The sequence below is a fragment of the Protomyctophum parallelum genome (genome assembly GCF_964188405.1).
Source record: "Protomyctophum parallelum genome assembly, chromosome: 10".
Taxonomy (NCBI): domain Eukaryota; kingdom Metazoa; phylum Chordata; class Actinopteri; order Myctophiformes; family Myctophidae; genus Protomyctophum; species Protomyctophum parallelum.
In genome coordinates, this window is record NC_139704.1 from 30141014 (window position 1) to 30167469 (window position 26456).

A 26456-nucleotide genomic window follows, 5' to 3' on the forward strand; every position below is an offset into this window, starting at 1 on the left:
CTTTTGACACCGTGAACCACTCCATACTGGTTAACAAGCTTAAAGCTATTGGTTTTGATAGCACATCAGTGAGCTGGATGCAATCCTACCTGGAGGGGAGAGAACAGATGGTGGAGGTGAACGGAACACTGTCCCCTCCCCTCCCAGTGAGCTGTGGCGTCCCACAAGGAAGCATACTAGGGCCTTTACTGTTCCTAATTTATGTTAACGACATGACTTCAGCTTGTGACTGCAACTTGTTCCTGTTCGCAGATGACTCAGCACTGCTGGTCTCGGACAGGAACAAACTGCAGGTTGAAAAGACCCTCAGCTCTGAACTCGGTAGAATCTGCACCTGGCTCGCTGATAACAAACTATCCTTACACCTGGGAAAAACTGAATCCATCCTCTTCGGATCAAATAGTAAACTCAGCAAGGCAGATGGCTTCTTGGTTAGAGTGGGTGACAATATTATCACACGAAAAGATGAAATTACCTACCTAGGTTCCATCCTGGAGGCCAATCTTTCCGGTGATAAAATGGCCACCAACGTAATCAAAAAAGTCAATCAAAGAACAAGATTCCTTTACAGGATCTCCTCACTGGTCAGCAAAAACACCTTGAAGACCTTAACAGGAGCCCTCGTACAAGGTTTCTTTGACTATGCATCCACCTCTTGGTACCACAGCACCTCAAAGGCCCTTAAAACAAGGCTCCAGACCTCCCAAAACAAACTGGTCAGGCTCCTACTTGGCCTCACCCCCCGAACCCACCTCACTTGACTGACTTCACTTGAAAATATAAAAGGCAGAAAAGCCAAATAACAAATTTTACATATTTACCTGTGCTTACGTTAGGTGACATGTCTCCAAATGTGACGTTTGACCTCTGACCTTTAGATCACCCACTATTTTGAATGATATGAAAACTAGTTTAAAAAAATCTATTTCCACCCGGGATATTTGATCAAAATATACGATTTTTGTACATGAAAAAATGAATGTTTTATGAGCCAATGAAAATTGCAGTTTTCTGAAAATTCTTCTTCTGCCCCTAATATACATGCAGTCACGTTCGAGGGTCTTGCCAAATAGATCTGAAACTGATGGCTGTATTTTGCGTGTCTTAAGTACCAGGTCTTATTCCCTAACTTGAGTAAACTAAAGACCTGGAGGCGTGATCAATGCCATTTGGCTATTCTGAGTGGCCAAAGAGCATTGATCACGCCTCCAGGTTTTTAGTTTACTCAAGTTAGGGAATAAGACCTGGTACTTAAGACACGCAAAATACAGCCCTGAGTCTTAAGCCCAACACACACCGTCTGTGAATCGGGTGCGCAGCGACGCGGCACAGTATTGCCGCGCGTCATAGCCGCACAGCAACACCCGGACGCGGTGCTATAGACCATTATCTTTTTGTACGTGAACATTTGAAAAATAAATATAGCTGCAAGCAGTGATGACGAGCACTTTGAACAGGCATAACTCATGACTCGTTTGGTCAAAAGCGATGGAACTTCACAATAAGCAGGTCTGGTCTGGTCTATTTGGGGTATGAACAGCAGCAATACCGCTGGGTGACGTAAGGTGGCATTGTTGAGCAGCCTAAAAGGGCCATTCACACTGAGCACTGTAACTATAACTGCAGCCAGCCAGCTGTTGTTTAGCATCCTGCACCGCTCAGTTCACACAGGTGTGATTTTTCTTATTGCTTGGCCCCGTCTTGGCGCTGCTTGCAGCTATATTTTGGTCTAGTTTCTCTCTCAAACATTTGTGTCATAGATAGATCCACAAATGCAGATTGCAAATCCTCATCTGAAAATATTTCAAATATTTCACACAAGATCTGTGTTAAAATGTTAAAAAAATATTCCACCAAGCTGAGAAGCTCACAAAGCGATGCGAGGTTGGAGTTCGGCTATTTTCAAATACGGTAGCCAATGTCAGTGGTGGAAAAAGTACTCAAATGTTTTAGTTTAATAAGTAAAAGTATCAATACTGCAATCAGTGCAATGTAGAACTACGTTGGACTTTTACTTGTAACTCTTTTTTACTTTTGTACGTTTATTCAAGTAGCCTATAGCCTACTTATGAGTAAAAGTACAAAAGTATTGGCATCAAATTGTACTTAAAGTAGGCTACCCTCATTGTGCAGAATGTCTCATTTGAAGTTTTCAAATGTATACAAATCTTTTGAAAATAGCAGATCTATAGCCTACAAGCTCACAATGCATCGCAGTGAGCTTGTAGATATTGGCTATTTTTAAATGGTTGAAATGTATATAGAGCTGAAGTGGTTAATGTATGTTTTGTAATAATAATCAAAATCTACAAAGTAACTAGTAACTAATAACTATAAAAGTTTTCAAAAGGTGGCCTATAGTGGTCCAGGCACATGCCACATATAGGCTCTGGCCTGACTGACAGCGCGTCGCGTGTTCGAGTCCCGTTCATGACGACCTTATTGCTGCATCTCTCTCCCCTTATTCTCTCTCCTTCTTTCTTGTCAATCTTCACTTGAAAATATAAAAGGCAGAAAAGCCAAATAACAAATTTTACATATTTACCTGTGCTTACGTTAGGTGACATGTCTCCAAATCTGGCAACACTGCGGGAACACTGCTTCCCAACTTCCCCGGCCTCACACAACGCGCGTTCGAAGCGAATTCACGGGGTCACCCGTCAGAGCGGAGTCTGGGTTCGATCCACTGCGCTGTGGAAGTGCGGAAGCACCTCGGCGGGCGACTCCGAACGACAAAACAAACCGGACCGTTCTCAGTCAAGCCCCGTGGTGCGGCGCGTGCTCCGTGGATGAGCTGGAGCCTATATAGAACGCTCATGAAACGCTAGCTTCAACACACACACACACACAACACAGTGCAAACAGCGCGGCTAACAGAACACACCCAACGTCGCAGCTGGGCGAACTGGCTTATTATTTTGTCGGTGCGTGTGTGACCCGAAAATGGAATGAAAGAAGCGAGTGTGACGGTCGGTCATATCGTGTACCTTCCTAGACAACTACATCACATGTATATTTCTTTCAATTTGGTACACAAAAAGGAAGCCTGCGCCGACGATCTCTTTTTTTTCCTTTTTTTAATGTTAGCCTCGTAGCTAACTAGCACATTGGCTAACATAAATACAGAAGTGATCATCGGCAGAAGTGACGTGACTGGGAGAGCCGCCGGGTGTCTCAGGTGGGTGGAGTTTAACTTTAAACATGCTGTGGAGCTGTCACACTGTGTCACTGTTGTTGCTGAGGAGGATAAACACGTGTGTGTGCGTGAAATAAGTCACTTTGTTGTTTTACACAGATTTGTTGTTAGACTATATAGTAGATTGTTGTAGACATACAGTGGCGTGCACAGATAGACACTAGGGGGTGCTAGAGCACCCCCTGCCCTTTTGGCAATGTGCTCTTAAAAAAAAAAAAAGGTTTTATTTTTTTTCTTAATTTGTAGTGTGTGGACCATGGTGACATTGATCAAATCTTCGATTAAAAAAAAATAGCAGACCTAAAAGCTCGTAGCGCGCCACTCGGTGGCGCGCTATGAGCTTGTAGATCTGCTATTTTTCAATAGCTAAAGCACCAAAATGGGTTCCCGCCCCAAAATGCGCTGCACAAGGTTTTTTCACTTGAGCACCTGCCCCTCTAAATGTCTGTGCACGCCACTGTAGACCTATATACTTTTACAACTGTAAAAGACCGGGTAGACGACTAGACGACAACAGTGGAGAGAGAGTGAAACCTTATTAGCCCTGCATGTGTGACCTCACATGGTGATGATGGCAGGTGAGTGAGGTGCACTGAGGTCACACATGGGGCTTGCCAAACATGGTCTGAAATGTGTCACTCGATCTCTTATTTTTGGTTGACTTCTTGCTGGTGAAAGTAAACCCAACAAGCATGTCAGAGGACCTTGACGAATCAGTGACGTCTCGAATTGGGGCCAGATCAAGTCAAACCAAGACTAGTCAGATCTGGCCCAGAATATCACCTGATTTCAACCAACATAACTTTTACCCACTGAAGACGGACGTCCCTGGATGAATCAGAGAGAGTCTGATCGAGGCCAGATCAACTTAAGTCATATATCATAACTAGTCAGATCTGGCCCAGAATAAGCTATATTATTTAATCTGGTGAAGACGTTGTATGTTATGCGTCAGACACAGACCATCTGGCCTTTAACATCTGACATCACTCAGATGAGCCATCTCATGTGACTTCTTCCTGTTTTTAAAGAAAAAGTTAATTGAATAAAGAAATGTATTATTTCATAAGTATAAGAAATGCTCACAAAAGTAACATTAATTTACTTTTTGTTTCTTTGTTTTTATTTCAAACAAATATGAATCCCAGAAAACAAAAAAACATAAAAACACACAGACACAAAGGAAAACTGAAAAACACCTTGACATAACTACAACAGTACAGCATTTTTCAAGTTGAGAGCAAGGCAAGGCAGGAAAAGAGCAGGAGACATGACTCACAATATACATCAGATATATTACCTTATTTGTCACACCTCTGTCGTGGAGACAGAGGCCTCGGAGACCCCAAAGCGCTTTACATAACACTAGAAAACAAAACAAGAAACCAAAGCAAAACGTTATATAATATCACTGCTAGGTTAAAAACAAAAAAGGCTAAAGCAAGGGATGGTGGGGACATCTTAACCAGATGATTTTAGTTTGTATGAAAGCTTTTCTGGAGGGCTGCATAAATGCATAATAAAGTACGGTAGTAGTGTACTCGCCCACCACAGTGAGTTCTCTGTGGGGCTTCTGGCTTGGCTGGAAGCTCAAACAAACCTAATTGGCTGTGCTTTGCTTGCCATCCATGCCTTCTTTATCGTGACAGATTTTGTCTGGAATTCGCACAAATTGGTACACATTATCTCTTGTGATCAAGATTTATAAGTCAGATTTTTCAGATCCCATTCCAGTTGGCTATGATGACTTAGCCTGGCTAATAAGCCAGACATACCGAATGTGTGATTTGAGTCTGGCTTATTAGCCAGGCTAATGATGACTGGCTGGGTAGGCAACCCTGCCTGGTGGAGACCTTCAGATTAAAATTGTGTACAAATGTGTACTAGTCTCGAGATATTGCCTTAAACTGTTTTGACTAGACGGTGTAGAATCAGAAAATTAGGGCAGAGGAGGGGGGGAAAGACATGCAGCACAGGTCTCTGGAAATGAACCAGTCCAGGGATGTCACAGTTATGTGGTTGAGCCTTAGAGTATATATGAAATATGAATAGAGACGGCACCGGATTTCTCCTCCCATCCACTTGCATTAAGTTGCTCAAAAGTGCATGACTCCGGGTAGGAACAGAGTGCATTCTGGGATGGATTGGGCCAAATCGTGAACGCGCTGGCCGTTGACTATCATTGCATGTGTTCATGTATGGAACAGCGGTCACGTGTCATCATGAACGTGCGCAATGATAGTCAACGGACCAGCGTGTTCACGATTTGGGTCCAAACTGCAATACCAAATTCGGTCACTATGTCCATTTCGCCTCAGGATTTCCTCCGGGTGCCGTCTCTATTCATATATAATCTAAGGGTTGAGGCTGTCTAGCCAGCTGCCAGCCCCCCTCAGAAATTATAATGACCTTTTTATCCTGTGTCCTCCAACAGATTGTGGTGAACTACAATGGATGCGGACACAGAAACCACCTCTGAGCGAATCCTTTTGGAACCATACACATATTTGCTGCAGTTGCCTGGTAAGTTCTTCTGATATTATGCAACAGCAGGGTATCTTTGTGGCGACTCTGAGAAAGGCCTGTAAACAAAAAGTCACAACTTCCATCCACAAACATATTGACTGTTTCAACAGTTCTCATTTGGGCCATTGACTGCACATCCTTCTCCGCAATTAACACCCCAATCGCTCAGGACGAAGTTCACCGTACTTTCAATTAGTAACACCCAGCGCCCAGGACAAAGTTTTATCCAAAAGACGAAGATTATTGATATCACAACCGATCGCATCGCTCCACAGCCTAGGAGCGCCTGTTGCGCAATACTCAATGTTGCGTAACAGTGGGACGTCATCGAAAATGCCCTTTTTAGCCGACGAAAACGAAAATCTTAAAACGTTAATAACTCACGATCTAAATTATCCCGTCCAATTCTAAGAAAAGATCCTGTGTTAAACGGCCCACCGCGGTCCCGTCGCTAGTCGCGATATAATGAATCATACCGTAACCTCCCGTTGTTGTTGATCGGCTCTAAAGTGTTTTGGCTACATTTAGCTGCTACATCCACATCCGGGATAACATCCGGTCCGTTGGTAAAAGTGCTCCGCTGCTATAAATCGCTGGGCACTATGATTTAATGGATTAAATAACCCCCAATATCTTATTTTCATTGAGCTTTTCTTTTCTTTTCAGGAAAACAGGTTAGAACAAAACTGTCCCAAGCATTTAACCACTGGCTTAATGTTCCTGACGACAAATTGCAGGTAAGAGCCTAGCCATTTCAATGCTAACATTCTGATATTTGTGATTATTGCTGACATTGTGATTATTGCTGATTATCAGCACCTTCAGCTGATTATTGCTGAAGGTGTAAGGAGGATCATGCACTTAGCCTATAGCCTTTTTTTCAGTGCTGCAAATGGGAGAGCTCAACTTCCAGGCGCTGTCAAAATTTCCCTTGGGGTGGTTGAATAGAAACCAATGTGGGATATGTTAGTAGACCCCTTTACATATAGAAAATGAATCAAATCCGCACTCTTCAGTTCAGTTCAGTTCAGTTTTATTTTCGGAAGGAGGACATACAGTTCATACATAGCACACATAGTTTGCATCTTTTTTTCTTTTCTTTTCTTTTTTTTGTTGTTGTTGAGTGTCCGTAGATCATATCCTGTCCGATCCGAAAAAGGTCTAGGGAGAAGCCATAGGCTTGTTGGGCCCTACCCCTGGAGTCCATTTGTGCACGTGTAGAAGACAGATGGGACATCTATCTGCCTACACAGTGCATACAACATTCATGTTGTCCTTAGATAACTCAGTTGAGTAAGAGTCTTAAATAATGATCCGCAGCAGCAGTCATACCAGACAGACAAACGCGTTTCGGCGCGCAGGCCTTCGTCAGTGTCACAATGTCAGAACCTTTTATAAGACTGTCAGAGTTGAGCGGGCCTTTTCCCTTGAAGTAGAATCCTTTACAAACACATCGGTGAAGAACTGTATTCCCAGATTCTATTAATATCCTCTGACTAATTAGCAGACGGTTCTTTCAATCTCTCCCCATTCTTAAAGCAGTAAATATATTTAACTACGGCAAAGGAAAGTTGCATAGTTTTGCAGCATAAGCCATATGTTTTGTTATCACATTATACAGTAAGTACATATAGACATGATCCTTTATTAACCAGGAGGAGCTGAGCCAGTTTCAATTAATGAAAAAAAAAAATCCAATAACTAAATGTTACAAAGCTACTGCAAATTCTCATGGGGCATCATGCAGCGATTATGGATTGGGGCTTTAACCCATTCTGACCTGAGATCAGATTCTAAAAATGTCTTCTACATCCTGACAGTTTTCCATTCTGACCTGAGATCAGATTCTAAAAATGTCTTCTACGTCAGTCGTTCTTCGACTTTTCAAAAATAGCAGACCTACAAGCTCGTAGCGCGCCACTCGGTGGCGCGCTATGAGCTTGTAGATCTGCTATTTTCAATAGCTAAAGTATAACATAATGCTTATAGTTAAAACACCAAAAGGGGTTCCCGTACACTGACACTGCGTACAGAATGGATTAACAAGCAGATGCTTGAATGCTCTAGGCGTTTGTGCTAACTTGCAGCTTTCATGAAAAATGGCTTATTGATTCAACATGTCCTTTACCCTCTGGATGTATCACTATAGCACGCATGCACGCTCTGTCGACACTACAGTCTCCACTTTTAAAGGCTTTTCTGTTTTGGACTATGTTTCTTTCCTGAACTCTGCGATGAGGAACCCTGTTCTGTTTTTATTTCGTTGTCTACAAGTACTTAGGAATCAGTACTTTGAACTAAGTAACCTCACCATTTAGAACCTTGTAAAACTTTGAGAAACTTTGATTGATTGAAATATCTATTAACAGTTTGCAGAATTACAGTACATTTCAAGCACAAACTCAATACAAAGACTGTTAACTGTGAGTGGACGACCCAATTAAGCATTACACTTGTTTACAAGAGTCCACCTTGTTCAATTCATCAAAATATTTAGAGACGTACAAATAGACACTTCTATATAGTTAAAGAACAGAACAGTAATTCATCATAAAGGAAGCAAAAAGGGAAAAGAAACATATACAGTGAGGGGAAAAAACTCTGCTGATGAAGCCTGCATAGCTGAAACGTAGGCATTGTGACTGCTGAATAAAGACAGTTCACACTAGTTGATTCGTATTGAGATTCTAGTTTTCACTTCATGCTGCTGGTTGTCCATTGGATGTTCTAATCTAAGTACATTGCTTGGTCAAATTGACTTAATGTGTTCCGTTGCTGGACTCGAGTCCAGACATTTGGAAATCCATTACTAGGGCAGAAACCTGTGCGACATCATCGTTAGGCATTTCTTTAAAAAAAAAATTAAACAAGATTTGTATTATGAGAATGGTGGCTTCCATTTTCGTATTGCAACTTTTCAGGAATAGAAACCTTGGATTCCCCCATCGATGTCACTGGTGGAAAGGTTTCTGAACTTGCCCACAGCTCTCCTATGACTGAGTAGAAAAAGTTTGTGCCATTTTGGTCCTTTTAATATGCAAACTTGTATAAAATGTATGTTAGTTTAAAAAATGGTTGGTTATCATCAGTGCTGTAGGTTTTTTCCGATAATGATTACCTGTGCGACATGCACATATACAGTATAGGACTATAGGCTATACGCTTGCACATGTTCAATGATTAGCAGAAGGTATAAGCTTCTTTTCTTTGGCACGGCACACTACGTAATTACGTATATACTAGCGTATAACGGTAGAACACACCCCTGGTTATCGATTATCATAGTGCTGACAAGAAGTAGGGCCTGCAGACAACTTGCAATAGTCAGTGGATGTAAATACAACTATGCTGTATTTCACAACTTGTTTGAGTGCAGTGTTGATTTTGTCGACTAAAACTAATTAAACTAACTAATTGTTCGACTACCCTGGAACAACATATTTTCAGATGGGGGTCGGTGGCCAAATACATCTAATTCTGTGGGTCCTTGACATGAAATAGTTTGAGAACCACTGACATGGAAACATAGGGTTTTTTCAAGAAAACTGTCAGGATGTAGAAGACATTTGTAGAATGGTCCTCCTCACGTCTAAATGGGTTAAACACACAGCTCTTGGCTCTTGCAACCGGCTGTAGTTTACGACCCTTTCCTTTCCATTCATGCTCCAGACCAGACTCCTCCTGTTATGTAAACGGTCATCATGTGACACACCCCCCAAACTGCTCAGACTCCTCCTGTTGTGTAAACGGTAATCATGTGACACACACCCCCCCCCCCCCCCCAACTGCTGCTCAGATGACTGCTGGAGAAGAGGAAGTGACAGCCATCTAGAGATAAACCATCATGTCACACATGAACACACTGCTTAAACAAATTACCAAGCTCTCAGCTTAAAGGGGATCGGTCAGATTTTTTAAGCTGTATGAAATACTTGCCATTTAATATAGTGGTTGCAACTGCATTAGTTGATTGCAGGAGTCCCGTGGTGGGAGTTCTGCTCTGGTTTTGGTCAATAATAATTGACCAATATCAATCTATGTAAAGCGCCTTGGATAAAGGCGCTTTTGACCATGTACCATTTATAGTATAGCTTCAGCTTCTATTTAAAAAATCTCTTTAGTCCGATCAGGTTTTTTATTTGTTCCCCATCTAAGAAGGGGAAAGATCAATGGTAAATGCTTTTGGCACTTAACCCAGCGGTGCACATGTAGGCCATTTTTAGAGTGCATCTATTCTCTGCCAAATTGAATTGTGTCTAGAAAAAGCACAGTGTCGTGTTACTGTAGAGTGTAGAGAGAGGAAGCAAAACAAGCATTCCAGTCTAGATCAGATGCTCTTAAATTATACACATCAAACTATTCTCATTCCTACTAAACCTGTTCTCCAGCCACGCTCAGAGAAAATTCCCTTTTTCTGTTCAAAAGCCCAAATTGTCGTAGTTCTTAAGTTTGGCCTCAAAACTAAACAAAGGAAGACAAATGAACATTCAATTACACCCCCCCCCCCATACACACACACACACACACACACACCTTTGTTGATGCACGAAAGCATCTGGGAATTCCTAGTCTCATTCTTGTCATTGAATGTCATACAAAATTATAATGGATATTTAGTCCCAATTAAAACAGCCAAAACATATATCAATTAATGGTGGTGATTAATGGTGACCACCGAACTACAACATGACGTCATGGAGCCGCGGTGAAGAGCAAACCACCGACACCGCTCCAGCCCTTCTCTCTGTTTTTACTCACCACCGCTCAACGTTGTTTCAACGGTGGTCACCTCACCACCGGAGCGGTGGTCACCTCACCACCGGAGTGGTGGTCACCTCACCACTAGGGTTGGGATTCGTTAGGATTTTAACGGTTCCGGATCCTTCCCGGATCCCTCTTAACGGTTCCGGTTCCTAACGGTTCCCTTAACGGATCCTAATATTATTTTTTCCCCTTTTTTTCTGACATAAATGATGCTTATATTATAACTAACCTAACCAAGTACATAATAAAAACAAATTAATTAATGAAATTATTGAAAATGCACTTTACAAGTATGAGGTGGCACTATTATTTAAACTTCACCACCACCACCACCACCACCAGCTAGCCACCACAACAATATCATTTTTACTCTATATATTGCAATTTGCTGTATATTAAATACAGTACACATTGCAATAATGATATTGTTGTGGTGACAAATGTTGTCTTTAATGTTCAGATTAATTTTATATGAAGGACCCCTTACCCTAATGGAAACAAATAGTGCTTTCTTGGAATAAAAAAATCCTTTTAGCAGACCTTGTATTGAACTGTAGGCTACGTTCCTGTGCTTTTTTCTGCAAACTGTTTATAAAGTAGGCTAATCAATCTATGGAGGTATATGCACCTAAACGCTGGGCTCTCAACAGTCACGCGATTAATTTAAAGCCAAATCAAAAGCAGTTGAGTTGCTTATAAGTTGTAAAAAATAAGTGCAGAAAATTGATTTGGCATGATTCATAAAATATCAGACAGAAAGACGTCGAGACATTGGCGTTCTAAATTAACACCATTAACAGTTGTACAATACACCTAATGAAAAGCTCTGTAGACATTAGTAGTTTTTATTTTCTATTACGTTACTAGCCTGGGGAAAGTGAACCAGCCTTGCATCATCCTCATCCCCCGCCGGCTGTGGTGGCTCTCAAACGCGATTTGCCTAGATTATTCTCGTGAGTTGTGGACTCGTGTAGGCGTATTGATTTTGAGTTGTTTCATCAATGTGGACGTGCAACTGGTACAAGTTGCAACAACCTTTGCATGGAACTATAGCATAACATTTATTCCACTTTGCGTGCTCACTCAGCCTCAGAGTCATTTCCCTCTCTGTTAACCACACTTTGGAGATCTCTTCGACATCACTCGCTCCGTGGCGGTGAGCGGTCGCTGAATGCACAGAACAGTGGGCGTATCCTCCCCGACCCCACACACTCCTTTAGGTGGGGTGACGTCAACTCAGGCTCTGCTTGCATGCATGCACATTGCACAGACACAGCGGAGCTAAATGACGACTGATGAGAACCGTTTGGGGAACCGTTAATAAAAAAACGATGGAACCGGCTCCGGATCCGCAATGTCGGAACCGGGTCTGAAATGGACCCGGTTCCGAATCCCAACCCTACTCACCACCGGAGTGGTGGTCACCTCACCACCGGAGTGGTGGTCACCTCACCACCGGAGCGGTGGTCAGTCACCTCACCACCGGAGCGGTGGTCACCTCACCACCGGAGCGGTGGTCACCTCACCACCGGAGCGGTGGTCACCCCACCACCGGAGCGGTGGTCACCTCACCACCGAAAATCCAGACTATGAATGAACCTTTAAGGGTTAGAAAAAACATTGGTGAAAAACAGAGACACAGTGGATGTCTCTGTCCTCAGACCATCATCAACACTGATTCTGAATTACCAATCATAAAAAGAAAAGCAAACCACTGATTCTGAATGTTGCCATGTTGGCTAGAAACACCGGTAGGCCCATTAGAGGTAAGCGGTGGTAATGAAGCTGATCGAAGGCAGAGTGCCATCCATCAGCCCAAGGGACGGCAAGAAAATGAACACCATATAACATAATATACAACCCATAGAGCAAACGAACAACAGATCAATCCAATAATATGACATTTATGATGATATATTGGGTCTAATACTGTACACTCTCTCTGCCATCATAGAACTCCTCTCTCTCTCTCTACATTTTTTCAGACCTTGCTCAAGTAGAGAGTAGTAGACCTGTTCATTCAGCTGTTGTACTATTCTTCTGTTTTAGAATAAGAGTAATGTAACGGACAATTTTACCCTTCCAATGTTGTCCTATCGTCTTTGGCACAATGGCACGTTAACTCACAGATATGGATGGAAGTGGTCCTACGCAGAGTAGACAGACAGTGAAACAATCAGATTGATGTCCAAGCAAAAGATTCCAGTTTTAGTATTTCTTGTAGTTGCAGACGGTTATGTAATGAATGAACATACCAGTGGTATTGCATTGTAATTACTGTAGTGATCATTCTCTGTCTGTCTGTCTGCCTGGTAAAGAACTGTCTGCCTGGCCCAGTACCTGTGTCCTCATCACTGCACCTGGGATCCTCTAAATAGCTTAAGGGCCGATTCATACTCCTATTTTAGTCCTGGGAAAAATAGGTCGTTTGGGGGAAAGGTCCCAGACTAACAGAAGTTAGTTAGGCTCTATAAAAGTACATTCATACTCCCTCACGGCTAGCGCCGAAAATTGTAAATATCGGAGATCCTTGACATGGATGTGTTGTTGTGTGGGCGGGAAATGAGCCTCGCACCGCGGACACATAATCTGACTGACCCTCGCTGGCGCGGTGCGTCGTCCTCCTGGTGTGTGTGTGTGTGTCGGCGCTCGTTAAGCACGTGTTGCGTTGTGGGGAACGGAGGTATCTCTCGTGTTCTTTACGTGAATGTGTTGTTTATTTGTGTAGCCTAATATAGGGTTGTAATTATTTTAGACCGTATATTTGTTTTATTGTTGAAGTTGAGAACGAATGTGAGAGGAGAGCAGTTCTGACAACACTCTGCAGAGCTCACCTTCCGGCCACAAGCATTTGGAAGGTGGCTTCTTGCGTCTCTTCCAAAACTACCGGTGTTTTCTTGGCTTGACGGCCGACAAATTGAACTCGAAGCCGGGCTGAATTAGAATGAATGAGGAAAATTGAAATGATTTCGGCTCGTCAGAAATTTTCAGTGCCAACGAAGTGCCTACTTTTTTTCCGGCTGTAAAATAGGAGTATGAATGGGCCCTAACAAGCCACACCTAGTGCTATCAAATCTAGAGCCCGCCACCAAGTGTCCAAAATAATATTGCCAACATAACAAATAATATATCACCATCATAAAGGCTCCTACAAGTAAGTTGAATGATAAACACCATTTAAATTTAACAGATATTGCAGGATTAAGACTTGAAGTACGGATGGGCATTTCTCATCTTATATGCTGCTAGTTTGTTTCCTGTCCGTGTAAATGTATCAGTTCATGTTTTGTTTTATACAGATAGGAGCATGATGTGGGCTTCATTCATGAGCAGAATCTTTGCTTAGGAAAGGTGGTGGTGGTTGGCTGGTTGCTACTCTGAAACAACCTGACAAGTTCACATTTACAAGTTCACTTTAACGCATTTTGGGCGGGAACCCAAAGCTTGATCTACAAGCTCATAGCGCGCTACGAGCTTGTAGGTCTGCTATTTTTGAAAAAAACGTGAAAATGTGCATCAAATCTTTGAATATATATTCTTTCAGAGTTTCAGTTTTTTAACTAAAATCTTTGCTTCTGGGGAGGTCCCTGGAACAACATATTTGTGTGTGGGGGGGGGGGGGGTCGGCGGCATATTTCATATAATTTCCGGGGTCCTTGACATGAAATATTGAGAACCACTGATACAGAAACATGAGGTTTTTCAGAAAAAAATACATTTTAAAAGGACATTTTAAAAATGTCGACGTCAATGGGTTAAAAAGTATTTCCTTGTGGGTTCTTAGTACCACACAATAGCTAGTTGAGGAGGAGGCAGGAATATTCTACTACACTTATATAATCAAAGAGACTAGGCTCTCTCTCTCTCTGGCAGCGCTGTGGTATATTTGGCTGTAAACTCTTGCTGAACCCGATGCAGACTGAGTGCCCTCTCTGTCGTCATTAGCTGCTGCCAGGAAGTGGCCGCCATGGAAACAACTCCGCCTCTAGATAAGATAGAGGCACTGTCGTTCATTTGGCTATTCAATTCTTTATCAAAAAACCATCTGTGCATCATCTCCAGTCCACACTGTGTGTGTGTGTGTGTGTGTGTGTGTAGCAGTCGGAGCAGGGTGACAGAGGGGGCAGGGAACTCCCCCAACCTGCACACATCATCATCTGCCTGTCGTGTCGACCTTTCATTTCAGTAAGCCTCGACTCTGATCACATAATCTTCTGAACGTCTAAATGTTGCTTTTCATTTGGCTGTTGCCATGAGTTCTCAGTGCAGATTGAGACCTCTGACAATGATCTTCTTGTCATAGTGGTCTCCAGAACAGAGAAATCATTACCATCTAATGTGAGCAAACGAGCATCATTAGTGACTGCTGAATGCCAGACTCTCTCTTTCTCTCTCCCCCCATCTGGCATTTTGTCTGTTAATATTGACATAATGAGGTAATTAATGTGTTCCAATACAACTAGTACTCAACACATAGTCCGCTCTAAAGCCTTGTGCCAGTATGTAAATAACTAGCCTGTTTTGGTGTTATTCCATGTCAGTCTGCATTCTTAACCAATCTCTTTTGGATCATTGTTATACTTTAGCTATTGAAAAATAGCAGATCTACAAGCTCATAGCGTGGCACTTGTAGGTCTGCTATTTTTGAAATATCGTGAAAATGTGTCGCAAATCTTTGAATATATATATTCTTTCAGAACAAACGTTTTTAACTCATCTTTCTGGGGGGTGCCTGGATCAACATATTTTCAGATGGGGGTCGGCGGCCAATTACATATAATTATTGTGGTCCGAGCACCACTGATATAGAAACATAAGGTATTTCAGAAAACTGTCAGGATTTAGAAGACATTTATTTTAATTTCGACATCAGGCCTAAATGAAGTCTTGGCGAGACGTAAAGGCACTAAAACAGGAGTTATGCCGCGGCTTCTTGTGGCTATAATTGGATTTGTCCAACAAACGTAGACACTCCAAACTTCAAAAATTACTTATCTTTACTTTGGCAGTTTGGCTTGATGATTCTTTTGTTTTTCTTCCTGTTATTGTCATTACCCAACCCGAGGCATTGTTATTTCTCATGTTGATTTGTTTAGGTGTCTTCGTTGTATTCTCGGTTCCTTTAATATCTCACTGAAAAGTTTAATTAAACAAGCTCCCAGAACGCTTCGTGTGATGAATATATTATCCCGGAGTAGTACTCTGTTCACTAAATAATAACCCCACTTCTCATGTAGGCATCTTGTCTGTCTCTATCAACATTATGCTGCTGTGTGCGTGCGTGCGACCGTTTGTGCATCAGTGTTTTTGGCAGCAAATTTCTATTCTAGTTTTAGTCATAGTCTCTTGAATAGTGTTCATTTAGTTTAAGTCACATTGATTTTAGTCACCTGGGAATACTTTAGTGTTAGTCTAGTTTTAGTCGACTAAATATCATACGATTTTAGTCGACTAAATCTACAGTTGATTTAGTCGACTAAAATGTATTTCCCGGGCCTTGATGCCATCGTATAATGGCTGATTTTACACTTGCTGAAAATTGCCGAGCTCACAACGTGTCGCAGCGCGACGCGTTGTGAGCTTGTAGATCGGCTATTTTCAGCATGCAAACAATTGTAAAATGACTTGTCCACTAGTCCCTTCCTAACATTTTAGTCTAGTTTTTATTTGTTGACACAATTGTCAATACATTTAGCTTAGTTGTAGTCATCATAGCTTAGTTTTGATTTAGTTTCCATTTAGTTTTCGTCAGTGAAAAAAGGGTAGTCGAGTGTCCGAGTGTCTCAGTAAGGTGGCAGGGTGAGAGAGTCGGGGGGCCTGCTGGGGGAAAGGTTGTGTTTGGAGGATAAACGGGCCCAGCCTTGGCCCGGTGCCCGACCCACTGAGCACCGTCTTTGTGCTCCCCGGCCACACACACACACACACACACACACACACACACACACACACACACACACACACACACACAGCTTTCACTACTACCAACCAAGGCACACTACTCGTCTTCTGAATGAGTAGAGCACTCCAGCCAGCCACATGGACGGACAGAGACACATACCTGACAGCACAGCACAGCACTATTGCCTGCCTTTGCCTGTTGGTTGAACACCTTAACCCATTTTGACCTGAGATCAGATTCTAAAAATGTCTTCTACATCCTGACAGTTTTCTGAAAAAGCTATGTTTCTATGTCAGTCGTTCTTCGATTAAAAAAAAAATAGCAGACCTACAAGCTCGTAGCACGCCACTCGGTGGCGCGCTATGAGCTTGTAGATCTGCTATTTTTCAATAGCTAAAGCATAACATAATGCTAACACCAAAATGGGTTAAATCATAATACTCATTCAGGCTTCTCTGTACAGAACTATACTATGTTCTATACTGGAGATGGAGAGTTCTGTCGGACACAGCACAGCACCCCCTCGTGGTGGAATAACTTCAGAAGTGAGATTTACCAGCCAGCGTGTTGGCTCAGAACATACTAGTATTAGCCTTGTCCTTCAGAATGCAGGACAAGGCTAGTGACCAAACTAATGACCTAATGGATGCAGTTTGTTTGTCTAACTGCTGTCAAATGATTATGTGCCCCAACATTCTCTCTAACTCCGTGTGGGGGTCCCCGGTGGATCCCCGGAACTTCCAGACCCACAGGAACGCGCCCAGGGTGCCACCCCGGTTCCGGCGAGCGGTACCGTGTCCGAAACGGTCGAGAAATTACAGAGTTACTGTGGGGGAATTAGCATTTAGCAGACCTCTCTCTCTCTCTAGCAGGCAACAGTGCAACACTATCTCTCTCTCTCTCTCTCTCTCTCTCTCTCTATTTCTAGCACTAAAACAAAACAAAATAAAACTGCCTCAAAAGGATTACACTAGATCAGTTAGTGTCCTTGCACTGTCCATAAGCTAAACCCAAATGTCCAAAAGAAAGCAATATGCAAACCAGTCAATGCTGTGATTGTGGTTAGTTAGTTAGTCTCCTCTTACCACCCTCTAATTATTTCGCACAGTTTGTCCTTTAATAGAAAGTCTTGATCCAAGAAATCCAATAATCCACAATAGAACAGTTCATTTCATCCAGTGGTAGTGGTATCCATCCAATAAGATCCAATAGAAACTAATTACGCAAGACTTGGGGGAAATTAAATACCCCCGTTTGTACGTCCAGTTATCTCCCTCTGTTCACAGGACTGCCAGAGCCACTCTCTCCTCTCCAGGTGCCACCAATGACTCAGTCTCCTGATACATTTCATTGATTGAAATATTTATTAACAGTTTGCAGAAGTACAGTACATTTCAAGCACAACTCGATACAAAGACTGTTAACTGTGAGTGGACGACCCAATAAAGCATTGCACTTTTTACAAGAGGGTCCACCTTGTTCAATTCATCAAAACATTTAGAGACGTACAAATAGACACTTCTATATAGTCAAAGAACAGAACAGGAATTTATCATAAAGGAGGTAAAAAGGGAATACAGTGAGCGGAGGGCAGGGTTTTCCAATCAATGCCAGACTCAAAGTAATAATATGCACCACAAGCATATCAAGAACATAAAAATCACTTCTTATTTAGTAACAATATCCAGTGCTAGTAGTCTAAAGGCTCATACATAGTCTGGATTTTCGGTGGTGAGGTGACCACCGAACTACAACATGACGTCACGAGCCGCGGTGAAGAGCAAACCACCGCCACCGCTCCAGCCCTTCTCTCTGTTTTTACTCACCACCGCTCAACGTTATTTCAGCTCCGGTGGTCACCTCACCACCGAAAATCCATACTATGAATAGGCCTTTAAGGTGAGCTACTCATTGCGGAAATCATTTATTCATAAAGAGATTCTGAAGCACACCAAGCGCCCCACGGCTGTGTTTGTGCTGAGGTTGACAGTGGGGTCATGTTGGAACTGTTGGGATACTGCTGTGTTTGTGCTGAGGTTGACAGTGGGGTCATGTTGGAACTGTTCGGATACGGCTGTGTTTGTGCTGAGGCTGACAGTGGGGTCATGTTGGAACTGTTCGGATACGGCTGTGTTTGTGCTGAGGTTGACAGTGGGGTCATGTTGGAACTGTTGGGATACTGCTGTGTTTGTGCTGAGGTTGACAGTGGGGTCATGTTGGAACTGTTCGGATACGGCTGTGTTTGTGCTGAGGCTGACAGTGGGGTCATGTTGGAACTGTTCGGATACGGCTGTGTTTGTGCTGAGGCTGACAGTGGGGTCATGTTGGAACTGTTCGGATACGGCTGTGTTTGTGCTGAGGCTGACAGTGGGGTCATGTTGGAACTGTTCGGATACGGCTGTGTTTGTGCTGAGGCTGACAGTGGGGTCATGTTGGAACTGTTCGGATACGGCTGTGTTTGTGCTGAGGCTGACAGTGGGGTCATGTTGGAACTGTTCGGATACGGCTGTGTTTGTGCTGAGGTTGACAGTGGGGTCATGTTGGAACTGTTCGGATACGGCTGTGTTTGTGCTGAGGTTGACAGTGGGGTCATGTTGGAACTGTTCGGATACGGCTGTGGTTGTGCTGACGTTGACAGTGGGGTCATGTTGGAACTGTTCGGATACGGCTGTGTTTGTGCTGAGGCTGACAGTGGGGTCATGTTGGAACTGTTCGGATACGGCTGTGGTTGTGCTGAGGCTGACAGTGGGGTCATGTTGGAACTGTTCGGATACGGCTGTGGTTGTGCTGAGGCTGACAGTGGGGTCATGTTGGAACTGTTCGGATACGGCTGTGGTTGTGCTGAGGCTGACAGTGGGGTCATGTTGGAACTGTTCGGATACGGCTGTGTTTGTGCTGAGGCTGACAGTGGGGTCATGTTGGAACTGTTCGGATACGGCTGTGGTTGTGCTGACGTTGACAGTGGGGTCATGTTGGAACTGTTCGGATACGGCTGTGTTTGTGCTGAGGCTGACAGTGGGGTCATGTTGGAACTGTTCGGATACGGCTGTGTTTGTGCTGAGGCTGACAGTGGGGTCATGTTGGAACTGTTCGGATACGGCTGTGGTTGTGCTGAGGCTGACAGTGGGGTCATGTTGGAACTGTTCGGATACGCCAACACAGCAGGCCACCCGCATCGCGTCATCCCTCCAGGGGGTCACAAAGTGCCCTGAGCACTGGACTGTCCCCTCTAATTAATTTAACATGAGATATTAGACTACATCCCCCTATGGTTTACATTTATCCCCTCCATATGCTCCCATGACAGGCAGAAACAGGGGTTTTACAATAAGCTGTTGAACAGTCGGTTCCAGTGCTGACTGCCATGAGCCTGACTCCACTTCCTCTTTCTGTTTGCCCGTTTAGATCTGATGATAACAATAGTGCAGAGCTGTGGGGGCATGGCACCCTCTACTGGCTATTAGCTGCAACACAATCCTTTATTATTTTTATTTTTTTTGGCATTTTTTATTTTTGACATAACTTAAGAATATAATTGACATAAGCAGTATAAAACGAAATAAATAACTGACAGATAAATTTATTAAATTATGTAAATGTTCCAGATGAATACAAATAAAGTATATAAATGCAATAAACAAGAAAAAACATTACAAAAACTGTTAAACAGCGACAGATGGTAACAAACAAACAAAGACAACAGGACAGACACTCAACAGGATAGAAACATAATTCTTCTTTTCCAATTCTTTTGTAATATGTTATCTATTGTGTAGGAGGGGTTAGCGTGCACTTATTGAAATGGTCAATGAATGGTCAACACAATCCTTGATGGAGTCATTCATGATGCCTTTGTGTTGCTTTGAAATTGAATGATGTAATACAGTTTTACTTTTAAGGTGTAAAAGGATCATTTGTGTCGTGATGAAAATGTCTTGATGCATTTTTCTTGTCAAAACAGATTGTTAGGGCCGATTCACACTCCTTTACCGCTGTTTCGGCGCTGTAGTGCCGAAATGATTTCGGCTCGTCAGAAATTCTCAGTAGCACCGAAGAGCCGACTTTAGGACGGTACCTAAACTGTTCTGTGTGGACCCCCAGGAAGACTAGCTGTTTCTTTGCACCAGCTAACGGGGATCCTAATTAAACTCTATTATACCCTTTTATCTAATCACCGCTATCTTTTATTTCCCGGCGTGTCCAGGTGATCATCGAGGTGACGGAGATGCTCCACAACGCCAGCCTGCTCATCGACGACATCGAGGACAGCTCCAAGCTGCGCCGGGGCTTCCCCGTGGCGCACAGCATCTACGGCGTGCCCTCCGTCATCAACTCCGCCAACTACGTCTACTTCCTGGGCCTGGAGAAGGTGCTGACGCTGGGCAGCCCCGAAGCCGTTCAGGTGTTCACCCGTCAGCTGCTGGAGCTGCACCGTGGCCAGGGGCTGGACATCCACTGGAGGGACACCTACACCTGTCCCTCCGAGGCGGAGTACCGCCTCATGGTGCTGAGGAAGACGGGGGGCCTCTTCGGCCTGGCCGTGGGCCTCATGCAGCTCTTCTCCGAGTGGAAGAGCGACATGAAGCCCCTGCTGGACACGCTGGGCCTCTTCTTCCAGATTCGCGACGACTACGCCAACCTGAGCTCCCGCGAGTACAGCGAGAACAAGAGCTTCTGCGAGGACCTGACCGAGGGCAAGTTCTCCTTCCCCACCATCCACGCCATCTGGTCGCGGCCGGAGAGCACGCAGGTGCAGAACATCCTGCGGCAGCGCACAGAGAACGTGGACATCAAGCGCTACTGCGTGGACTACCTGGAGAAGGTGGGCTCCTTCGCCTACACCCGCGAGACGCTGCGGGGCCTGGAGGTGGAGGCCTATCGGCTCATCGGAGACCTCGGGGGGAACCCCGAACTGGAGGGCCTGGTCAAACACCTCAGCAAAATGCACCAGGAGACGGAAACTGAGGCCGATAGAGGCGGGCAGTCTCTTTAACTAATGTTCACGTATAAAACACTCCCTCAGGACACAGCCCTTCCATCTCCATCGATTCACTAAGCTGTTTTTCACACATTTTGTGTGTAAAGGAATTTTTCAAACCTCCCATGTTAGTAGGCTATAATAAGGAATTCTAATGACACTGTATGTCATTAGAATTCCTTATTATAGGGCTTAAAGTTCTCAGTCCTGGGGACTGATTTTAGTCCTGAGGATCTCATAGGGGTCATTTAATGAGATCAGTGCAGATTTGCAAAAAGAATATTTTCAGTCTTGCGATTTCTTTGGCTTTAAGCCGTGCATACAGCATGTAAGTCTCTCTCCGAGCAGACTTGAGAGAGCGGCAAAATTCAGACAATTTTTTTTATTACTGAATCAGACTACTAACGTGGGAAGTTTGGAAAAACATCTTATTGAAACGGGCCCATTGATTTTGCCAATGGGCCCCAATAGAGCGTCGCAGTCCCGCCCCCTTTCATGATGACGCCAGGCCCAGGAAATAGTTCCCAATGCATTTTTCCCATAGACATTTCAAAACGTATTTATTTAAAGACCTACAAAGCCAACTCTTGTCGTGACAAACACAATATTTTGGACCAAACAAATAATAACAAAGAAGAAAAAAAGAAAGTGTTTGTTGTCATGATTTGTCACGACAAGAGTTGGCTTTGTTCCTGGTCTCTGGAGGGGGCGGGACTGCGACGCTTTATTTCACCAAAGCAAAATCATTAGCCATAAAACACGTCTAAACACGTTAAAGTATATCCATCTCTATACAAGTGTTGGCTCTTGAATGTGAACCGTTTCACAATTAGATAAAGGTTGCCCCCCCCACCCCCCCGTCTACCATGAAAATCAGTGCACACGTACACAAACACAACTTTTACTTCCAATGTGTTTGTAGACGGTGCAACACAGACCTTGTGTGCTCGAGTGCCTCTTTGATATGTTGCTCAAAAACACTTAACGTACGTACATATCACCAAATCGTCTAGAGCCTCTGTGTATGCAAGTAAGTGTAATATGCAATCAAACCAATCAAATTGAATTGAGATGGGGGGGGGGGGGGGTTATTTATTTCTCTCCAGGATATGAAAACCTTACAAGATTGCATTGAAGCTTAAAAAGCCTTATGTGTGAGGAGGCGTTCTATTGCTAAATGTATTTTTTCTTTTTTATATTGGCCCAATTGGAAAATTATGTTTCACCAGTAAGTGTGAAGTCACTTTTTGAGAGAGTGTGAGAGAGACAGATTTTTGGAATCTCTGAAAAGTATTTTGCCAGTGCCATTCAAGACATCTACCACTGAAATGACTATTTATTATGTAACATAACATGCATGGAAACAAACTGAGAATAACTCTGAAATGATTCCGTTTTGTCTGAGTTTTGGTCAGATCTCATGCCGAGTGTGTCCCTGGCTTATGTTTCTCTGTTTCTGGTATAGTTCCTCAAGTTCCTCTTAACTTAAGAGTGTCAAGACGAGTTATTTTCATGACATTTGTGAACCAATATTCTATGTTTCTGAAAGTATTATATGCGTTTTTTAAATAAAACCTACCTTGAAATAAAACATAAGCTGTGATTTCACAGTTAGCTGTACTTAGGAGATCACCAGTGCCATCTACTGTGTGCATTGGGATAATATAATACATGAAAACTATTGCTAATGATCCCTTGGTAGATGGATACTGCATGACTGTTAAAACACTTTTTTTTCCATTTAGATTCTACAAATGTCTGACAAATCATGACAGTTTTCTGAAAAACCCTATGTTTCTATGTCAGTGATGGTCAACCCTTTTCACGTCAAGGACCCCCAGAATTATCTGTAGGCCTATGTGGCCGTGGAATATGTAGTTCCAGTCTCCCCCAAGATGCAAAGATTTGAGCTGAAAACGTTCGCTCTGAAAGAATATATATTCAAAGATTTGCTCCACATTTTCACAACTTTTCAAAAATAGACCTACAAGCTCGTATGAGCTTGTAGATCTGCTATTTTTCAATAGCTAAAGTATAACGTATAATGTTGATAGACGTAGTGTGTTCCCACAAATACATCCAGGTTCTTTCTAGGGCTGTGCTCCCTTCTATCACTCTTATATCACTCACTTGCCTCCCATAGACACATGCTAACCCATAAGCTATTACAAAACGCGTAAATATTAACTATAACGCACATACGCTTTGCAGTTGGCCTGTAGCACTCAAGGTTAAACTTCAGAGCAACATGGTTGCTTACACATGTTGAATTAAACATGAGTTAGTCTTCTATGATTTACCAATTAAGGACCGAATATTCAGATAAAGGCAGCTTGATGTATGCCCATCTTACTTCTAATTTGTCTGAAATAAGGGAGGTCGCAGTTGCATAAATCGCATGTCACAGTCAAAATCGCATTGTCAAATTGAACATTAACAAACCTTGAATTCAAATGTGCTTCCAATTTTAAATAATGTCCCGACATCTCCTGCTTTTAACCCTGCCGAAAGTCTGTTATCGGTCCCAGAGAGTTTAGTTGACAGTGCACTGTGGGACTTTAAATTGGTCTCTCTGAAGATCTACCAAAATCTGATAGAATCTGCTTTCATTTTTTCCTCATAGCAGTCACCAAAGAAGGTACATTTTATGCAAATGTATTTCTGATTTAAGAGTCAGAGCATATGAAGTGCCTTTCTAGTCCATAATAATCACAATAATCACAGAATTGATCTATCAGATGGGTGACAAAGTAAAGGATAAACCTGAATAAATGAGTGAAGTAACAATCAATGCACCTGCTATAAACATCCTATCCTTGGTTACAACAATGCTGAGATTTTGGACAAAGATGGCAAGAGGAAATTATGACTATGAAAGGGGATTTGTAATTGGAGCATGGATGGCAGCAGCTTCAGTGACAGACTGGCTAGTGTTTCAATAAGAACAGAGAGAAAAGCGACATCCGACTATAGGACAGAAATGAGTAATTAGGGTTGGAAATTGTGGTCGAAAGCGCACAAAGATGGTTGTGCACAAGTGCAGTATGTAAGGAAAAACAGCAGTTTACTGAGACAGCGTCAGCAAGAACAGACAACTACATATATAGCAGATTTGCCCTCATTACAAAGAAATACACTTTTGATAGTTCAGTATTGCTAAAAACCATAAGCACTGCCAGTGCTTATGGTTTTTCATTGCACTGGTCTGCAATAAGAAAAATAATCACACCTGTGTGAACTGAGTGGTGCATCTCTCCCTCCCTCTCTCTCTCTCATTAGCAGGCAACAGTGCAGCACGTGCAGCACTATCTCTCTCTGTTTCTGGCACAACAGCGCCCCTACTGGTACTAATAGCCATACTGGTGCTCATTAACACAAACATAGGCGGACACATAGGTGAACACGGACATTGCTGTTCCTTGGAGTGGTTCACCACTCAAAAAAAGAATAGTGATATGGCCAGCTGAGTCATCCTTCCCCATGTTCTCTACAAGTTGATCATTACACCAAAGAGACCAGTCCGATGACACGGTTATGCTGTGGGGGGCATTTTCCTGGCTGAAGGGTCACTTATACAATACAAAGTTATTCCGAGTGATCACCTTTATCCTACGATGAAACATTTTTGCTTCAGTCTCCTCCAGGAGGACGACAGAGGATATGGACATGGATTGATTTGATTGATTGAATTAGACAGAAATGTTAAAACAGCAACAGAGTACAGTCACAACACTTAGTGGAAAAGTCCTTGCGGTCTTGCTTCCATTTAGGCCCTATACAATCAATTCATAGACAAAGCCTGGACGTCCCATAGCCTGGAGGAACAATAGCTCTGCAGTGCTTTAGTCCATTTAGTTAGTCTTCATCAGTGACATGCTCAGTCAGTAAGGCCTACAGTATGTCACTGCTGGTTCAGCCAAACATCATTCAATGGCTTAATACTGCCCACAATCATTTTACAACTAATATTTTCAGAGGAGATTCTATGCATGGGTCTACTATTGTCCTTATTGATTGAAAAACAATATTCATGACAGTGTGGTTAGTTAGTTTACAATAGGAGCTCCTGGGACACTTTAGTCCATTCTAGACGGGAACCCCTTTTGGTGTTTTAGCATTAGGTTATACTTTAGCTATTGAAAAATAGCAGATCTACAAGCTCATAGCATGCCACCGAGTGGCACACTACGAGCTTGTAGGTCTGCTATTTTTGAATAATCGTGAAAATGCAGCAGTTTTATTTATTTTGATGTCAGGCCTAAATGGGTTAGAATGAATCATTCTGTCAATATTATGACTTCCTAAATAAGTGATTGTGCATAAAAAAATGGCCAGCCATACAAAGCAAAATTGAAACGACTACAACATTGTCATACAGACAGAATTGAATCAACTTACATCAAGTGGTTGAGTGGTTTCTGAGAACCTCATTATTGAACGGATGATCAGGTTCGTAGGCCTACTACATGTTCCAGCAGAAAGACGGCAATTAAATCATGGCTCACAAATATCTGAGGTAATTATCGCCGCACAAGTACTACTGTAGTAATTATTAAGCCATTTTGGGCGGGAACCCCTTTTGGTGTTTTAAACATTATATAATTACGTTATAATTACGTTATAATTTAGCTATTGAAAAATAGCAGATCTACAATCTACATTTTCTCATAGCACGCCACCGAGTGGTGCGCTACAAGCTTGTAGATCTGCTATTTTTGAAAAATCGTGAAAATGTGCCTGAAATCTGAATATATATTGTTACAGAGCGAGTTTTTAACTCAAATCTTTGCTTCTGGGGGGGGGGGGGGGGGGTCCCTGGAACAACATATTTTCAGATGGGGTCGGAGGCCAAATACATATAATTCTGGGGGTCCTTGACATGAAATATTGAGCACCACTGACATATAGAAACATGGGTTTTTCAGAAAACTGTAGAATCGTTCCCAGGTCAAAATGGGTTAAATGGATCACAAATATCTGAGATAATTATCGCCGCACGAGTACTGTAGTAATTATTAATTATGTCCAATGTGACTGCATCAAAGAGGGCGACCAGGTTCAAGTGCACCTTATGAAACTCAATATAACTCATT

The 26456-nt window shown here is 42.8% G+C and overlaps 1 protein-coding gene across 1 annotated transcript; it reads left to right on the plus strand.

Annotated features, from left to right (window-relative positions):
- The first annotated feature begins 2866 nt into the window (after positions 1–2866).
- On the plus strand, positions 2867–21647 carry ggps1 (geranylgeranyl diphosphate synthase 1). The gene is made up of 4 exons (XM_083774563.1): positions 2867–3178; positions 5631–5719; positions 6389–6459; positions 20590–21647. The coding sequence occupies exons 2-4, from the start codon at positions 5647–5649 to the stop codon at positions 21376–21378; spliced, it is 933 nt and encodes a 310-aa protein (XP_083630689.1). The 5' UTR covers positions 2867–3178; positions 5631–5646; the 3' UTR covers positions 21379–21647.
- Positions 21648–26456: the final 4809 nt, after the last annotated feature.